The 6,860-nt window shown below is 46.5% G+C and overlaps 1 protein-coding gene across 3 annotated transcripts in view; it reads right to left on the bottom strand.

The window, feature by feature from the left end:
* Positions 1-744: 744 nt before the first annotated feature.
* Positions 745-6,860, bottom strand: part of TTC17 (tetratricopeptide repeat domain 17) — a 76,862-nt gene continuing 70,746 nt past the window's right edge. For all 3 annotated transcript variants that reach the window (XM_015569492.1, XM_015569493.1, XM_006772238.2), the window contains 3 exons: positions 5,673-5,792; positions 3,381-3,524; positions 745-1,869 (listed from right to left, as the gene is read on the bottom strand). In XM_015569492.1, coding sequence (XP_015424978.1) covers positions 1,738-1,869; positions 3,381-3,524; positions 5,673-5,792 — 396 coding nt within the window. In that variant the 3' untranslated portion in view covers positions 745-1,737. The remainder of the gene's footprint in view (positions 1,870-3,380; positions 3,525-5,672; positions 5,793-6,860) is intronic.

Raw genomic sequence — 6,860 nt, 5'->3', positions numbered from 1 at the left:
AAACGGAGTGGAATTAGTTGGACTCTAGTTGCATGAAGGACAGATAGAGTTCACAGGCATGTCTGACTGCTCATCTTCTCTAGGCACTCACATGGTCTGTGCTCCAGTATCTGACATGATTGGTGTCTGAGGGTGTTCTTGTTTTAAAAAATATATTTTATTGATTTTTTACAGAGAGGAAGGGAGAGGGATAGAGAGTTAGAAACATCGATCAGCTGCCTCCTGCACATCCCTCAATGGGGAAGTGCCCGCAACCCAGGTACATGCCCTTGACCGGAATCGAACCTGGGACCTTTCAGTCCGCAGGCTGACACTCTATCCACTGAGCCAAACTGGTTTCGGCACAAGGATGTTCTTGGAAAGTCTGCAGAGGTCCGGTCTCCTGTGCAGTCCTGGCCCAAAGGGCTGTGTAACTCTCACCAAGAGTCTCCGTGAAGCTTACTTGACGAACTTGAGGCCCAGCTCTCCCGGAGGGGACGTGGCTGGCTTACGTACTCCTCCCTTTCTGGGAAGGTCCACATACACCCAACTCTGAGCACCTGCTGACCGTGCATCCTTCCTGGTCAGAGGTTCATGCTAATACGTCCATGGACCATAAGCCTAGTGAAGATGTCTCTCCCCTCCCCAGGCTGCTGTGCAAAGAAAGATAAAGGCGGCCTAGGATCCAGCTCAGATGCAGGGACAGGCGGGCTTCACAGCTGTCCCAGGTAGCCCGCTCTAAAGAAAAACCACACAACAGGCCTGTTTTGATCATAGACGACTTTTATTTTTGTTCTCAGTATGTGCCCTTGAAGATTCCAAAATGTCTGGAGTTTCTGATTCCCCTGGGACCAGAGGTGACAGCATCGTAGGGAAACACTGGACCCTGGCTCATCACACCCCTGAGGACTAAGTTTGAAGGCCTCAGGGAGAGGGAGCTGCCACTCACACCTTATTCCAAGATGGGTTACACAGTGAACAGAGAATTAGTAAAACACAGACCCAGTCTGTAGAGGGCTTCAAATATACATATTCTATATATATAGACCTGGGATATAGGATTTCCACTCATTGGTTTCCTTGTGATTTGTAATCAACTTACACATGATAAAGATGTTGTACACCACTGATTTCCCCTTCTCAGCCCCCCTCCCTCCCCAACATAAATAACATACAATGGTCAGGTGATTCTAAGGGTTTTTGCTGTTGTGAATATTTTGTTTTAAAAATCATTTCCCCCTGCCTCCCCTGCAGACTACCTCTGAGTTTGTCACATAGCAGCATGGAACGGAATGGGCGAAACTGGGCAGCAGGGAGATCTGGCAGAGAGCGAGCGAAGGGCGAAGGGCGCTGCTTCTCACCCCGTGGTGCCGGGTGGGCTTCTGCAGCCAAGGCTATGAGACTAGGACAGGAAGCGGAGGGCGTGCGGTTTGTCCCCGCCCAGAGGGGCAGGCTGGCTGGACCACTGCAAAGAGCCCTGAGGGTCTTGAGGTTTTGGAGACAGAGCACAGCTCCAGAAACGCCTTGGCTCAGTATTTACACACCATCTTTCAGCTGCATTTTCCTTTCAGAAATCTGTTTCTGAGGTTGGCTGGGGGAAGGAGGAGCTTAAAAACAAAAACAAACCATTCCCACATACATAAAAGTCCTGTTATAAGTCTTAGTTATTTTCACACGTCATTTAAAGTAGATAGACAATGATTGGTTTCTTATTCTTTCTTTAGGAACATGAGGAGAGAGAGAGAAAGGAGGGGTGCCCTACGGGGAACGTCGTCCCTTCTTCAGCATTAAGTGACACTGGATGGTCTGGATTCGGTTCTTGGCCGGGACAAACTCGGGCTGCAGCTTCAGAGTTGATTCGTACCACACCAGCGCCTTTTCAAACTCTTCCTGCGAGGGGCAAAGGGACAAATGTGAGAGGTACTGCCGCCAGACTAAATATACATTGGGAACCCCCTCAGAAAGCACCTCTGTGCTAGTGAGAATCTGCGCATTTTCTCAATGTATCCAAAGGGCTGAGGAAACCCAGGTCTGAGAGGAAACAACTGCCTCCACCCCCAACTGCAACATCACAAAGTGAGAGTCAGGAAGCAGAGGGAAGGGGCCACTTTACACAGGTCTGCCAACGGCGGGAGTAACTGGGGTGGTAAGAGTAAGAGCTAACATCATGAGTGCCTATGTGTGCCAGGCACTGTGCTAGGTGCTTTATCAAGTTCCTCCATTCAATCCCCACAGAAACCTCTAGAAACATGCCCGACAAATGCTCATTATACATCTGCCTGGATATTCTATTGTAGCGGGAGAGATGGAAGTCAAGTCAGATACGTATCTCAATTAGACTTTGAAACAGTTTTTATCCTCCCTAACATCTGAAAACATGGGCATGACTTGGAAATGATCACTGCCATGGAAGGCGTTTATCTTTTACCTAGACTAATCCTCTCAAAAAACCAGCCCACGCCAGCTGGTTAAATGACTCCTCCTAGGCAGATAAGAGAAAGAATTCCTCTTCAGGGTAGAAATTGTCACATTTGCTGGGGATGAAAACAGATTCTTCAGTTTCAAGCAGCAGAGGGCAATCGCACATTGACCAATACCTACCTGGCCAAACTACACTTCCTGCTCTGGAAGTCGAGGATGACCCCTGAAGCAGCCTGCAGCTGCTCATTCTGTGATCCTTTCCTGGGCACACCCTGGGAACAGCCCCATGTTGGGACACCGGGTTTTAGTTGGAAGTGGAGGCATGATTCTCATGTTAAATTTGGCTCTGGAGCTTCTGGGGGACCGCCAGAATTTAAGTTCTCAAATCAGTCCTTGTTTCTGACCATAATGACATCCTGGATGGTGGGTGTGCTGTTTTCTGTCAGTGGTGTCCCATGAAACTAGGGGCATTTCATCATCTACTGAACATTTGGTGAGCACCTACTGTGTGCCAGACACTGTAAGTGCTGGGAACACGGAGATGAAGAGCAGTGTTTTTCCTAAGGAGCTCCTCGTCTGGGGGAGACAAATACTTAAGCAAAAATTCTAAAGCAGAGTGAAAATACAGCAAGAGAAATATGCACAGGTCACCATGAGTGCAGTGGTAAGTATGTGGCCCAACGACCATGTGGAGTGTGAGAGAGGTTTTCAAGAACAGGTGGTGTCTCCAAAAACTGTAGGTGAATCTGACTCTGCTGTCAGTGTTACTTGAGACTATTTAGATGACTTCCATTTACTATTTTAAAAAACTCACAAACTCCTTATCTATAAAATATACCTTTGCTGGAGCTACTGATTTTGGACACAAAACTTGCAGGAAACTGGAGGACCCTGACATAGTCAAATACGATCTGAAAGCAAAGCTGAGCCACTGAGAGACCGGGGCAGAGTAGGTGCGCCTGCCCACACGCCAGCCTCACCATCGCCACGTAGACGTTGCCCAGGGTGAAGTGGTTCACAGCAAAGTGTGGCGCAATCTCTACCGCCATGGTGGCCACTATGACGGCGTCGTTCCAGAGCTTGGCGTTGTGCAAGATGTTGGCCAGGCTAATCAGAGGTACATCCTGGGAGAGAAGGAGAATGGTGAGAAGGGAAGAAGATTGAGCTTTCATTCTTGTTTTTTTTTTTTTCATTTTCCCCCCCTTTTTTTCTTTTTCAGAAGTGTCCGCACACCAGTCAAGTCCTGATAGTACAAAAATGGCAGCACAATGGCATGCCATTTGTATCAGAACCTAAGACTAACATGCAGGTGTATTTATCTCACATGCCAATGACTCAAGCACCTTTGACTGTACAACCAAAAAGTTGTTGGATGTTTCTTGACCGGAACTACAAGAAACAGTGAAGTTTACAAGTAGAACTCAGTTCAAGATTGGCATCCACAAAGGTGGATCTAAGGAAGCATGTGGTCGTTCTTGGTTTTTGTGATCATAAATAATGCAGTTGGCTTTCCTGGTAACTCGATGAGCTAGTCTGCTGTCGGCTACTAGTCTGTGACAGGTAAGGAACTAGCACCAGAATATAAACCAATGCATTACTTCTCTTTCTGAGAAAGTCTTGTTTCAAAAAACAAACAAAACACCCCTGACTGAGTAGCTCAGTTGGTTAGAGCCTTGTCCAGATACACCAAGGTTGCAGGTTCGATCCCCAGTTATGGCACATACAAGAAGCAACCAATGAATGCACGAATGGGTAGAACAACAAATTGATGTTTCTCTCTCTCTCACCCTTCCCCTCTCTCTAAAATCAATAACACACACACACACACACACACACACACACACACACGCGCGCGCGCGCAAAACAAAAATGTTAGCTGAGGAAACACCCTGCTGAGTGGAGCTGTTGGTTTACATTCTAGTGCAAACTTCTCACCTCACTTCAAACCATAATAAATAGTTAATGGGCTGACACCTGCCACAGGCCACACTTGGAGCAAAAGTATTTCCTGCAAAGACCACCGCACCATCTGAAGCAGGGGCTGGCAGACTGGCCCACGGGCCATATCCAGCTGGCTGCAGCTTTAGTGCTTTTTATTGGAACACAAACATCCCATCCCTTCACTTACTTCTGTGGCTGTTTTATGTTACCGTGATGGAACCGAGGAGTTGCAGCAGAGGCTGTCTGCTTGCCACACTAACATTTCTTACTCTCTGCCCTTTGCAGTAAAAGTTCTCTGACCCCCGATCTAGAGTCTTGGCCCTTCCCTATTGCCTGGCAGTTAAGAGCACAGAGTGATGGGTTGAACAACGGCAACATTATTGTCATCACAAATATTTATTCCCTTTAAATGTGTTACCTGAGCAACTATCTATAACACATTGTACTGGGTTCTATAGGAGATTCAGAAGAAACGGGGTGTGAGGGTGGGGGAAGGAGCCATTTTAGACCTAACTGGACACCCATAAGAGTGTGTAACAATATACGAGGTCACAGAGGTTTAATAACGTGCCTAGATCACAAAGCTGGTAAGAGGCAGCACTGCATTTAGAACTCAGCAATGCCTAGGGGGTAAGACTGGGACCCTCCCCTTTCCCTGTGGTGCCCAGTGAACAAAGACATCAGGGTGTCTTTAGGGAGAATGAGATCTGGAGGTTAATGCAGACCTCAGCACATGTGGGTACAATGTGCTGTTAAAAAACCGTACATTCTCAGTCATCATAACAGTAATGGGCTTTTTGAAAAGACTGAGGTTATAGGGGGTTAGCTGGTGTGTGTGTGTGTGTGTGTGTGTGTGTAAGAGCTGAAGTTGAACGAAGAACAGGAACTGGCTGATGTGTATGAAGAAATGGAAATTTTCTTGTTTCGGTGTCTGGAAGCAAGCTTACTTCAGGAGTGTAAGCAAAACACGTACAGCAGGCCTCCAGGCCCAGGGGTTAGCTAATTCCAGGACGACCTCTAAGGTGGTGGCCTGCCCAGGCCAGTGGCCCTGCCGTACGCTGGGTGGCTCTGATACGGTGGAAGGATATCAATGAGGTTATCTCTGACAGTGATCTTGAAGCGCTTCCCCCAGGCCCCAACTTACTGAGGTAGAGAAGGCATGAGGATGGGCATTACTCACAGGCCTGCGGCAGGGAATGAGGGTGGTCACAGGCTCTTCTGCCCTATCCCAGCCTCTGCCATCTTACTGGCTGAGCCAGCTGAAACCTAAGGACACGCCACTGGGCAATAGGAAGGACCCAGGGACAGTCAGACCTGGGGGGCCCACGCACCTTCATCTGGTGTGGAGCATAGTGGAGGGCCTGGCGCAGGCAGTCGATCGCCTTCTTCCCTTGGCCTTTCACTCTCCAGTAGAGGGCCGCCATGCTGGAAAGGACCCAGGAAGTCTGATTCTACGAAGGAATGGACAGTAGAGCCGATGTCTCTTAAGTAACATATTCATTTACCACCAAGATTACGAACAGTAACACGAGTTTCTAACCACTTAACTGAGTATTTACTAGGTGCGGGCACCCTGTTACGCACCTTACCTCCACCCTCTCATGAATCCTAGGAACAATCTTATGAGCTTGATTATACTATTGCAGCCTTTCATAGATGAGAAACTATGACTTAGAGAAGTCGAGTGTCTTTTCCAAATCTACTCAACTACTAAACAGCAGAGTTGTATTTCAGGTCCATGTGCTTCATTTACAATGACTTGACTTTTGGAACAGGTAATTCATTCACGTTTCAAAAGCTGGAAATTGTACAAAGTTATATACAGTCAAAAGCCTTCCTCCCATCCTTGTCTCTATAGTATATCACTAAACACTATTCTGAGTTACTTATGTAACCTTCTAGAATTTTCTGCATTATACCTGCAGCTATGAAAGCAGGCTTATCCCCCCACTCTTTTGTTTATATAACTTATTCCTTATATACCTGCACTTAGCTTTTTTCACTAACAATACTACTTGGAGATCTTTTTCCATCAGAGTACAGAAAGCCTCCTCCTTCTTTTGTTTTCAACTGCATAGTATTTCATTATATGGATGCACCGTTATTTATTAAACTAGATCCTTATTAGTGAATATTCCTCTCTCCCCCAGTTTTTACTGTTACAAATAATGTTGCACAGATAACCTGTCTAGGTGTAATTCTGCATTTGTGCAGGTGCACTTGTAGAAATCGTTTCCAGGTGTGGCATGCTTTGTCAAGGGGACACACACTTGTCATTTTGATAGAAATCATTACAGTGTCCTCCATCGGATTGTAGAAATGAGTCTCCCACCAGAAATATGTGGGTATCCTGCTTCCTGATAGCCTCTCCACCGAGTGTGTTATTAAACTCTTGTACCTTTGATGGGTGAAAAAATGTGGTTTAAATCTGTATTTCTTATGAGTGGAGCTGATCATTTCATGTTTGACATTCTTTTGTATTTTTCTGTATCTATTCTTACATTTTGTTAACTTTTCTG

This window comes from Myotis davidii, unplaced genomic scaffold (genome assembly GCF_000327345.1).
Source record: "Myotis davidii unplaced genomic scaffold, ASM32734v1 scaffold265, whole genome shotgun sequence".
Lineage (NCBI taxonomy): Eukaryota > Metazoa > Chordata > Mammalia > Chiroptera > Vespertilionidae > Myotis > Myotis davidii.
Note: the sequence above shows the minus strand (reverse complement) of the source record. Positions and strands in the feature narration are given on the sequence as shown.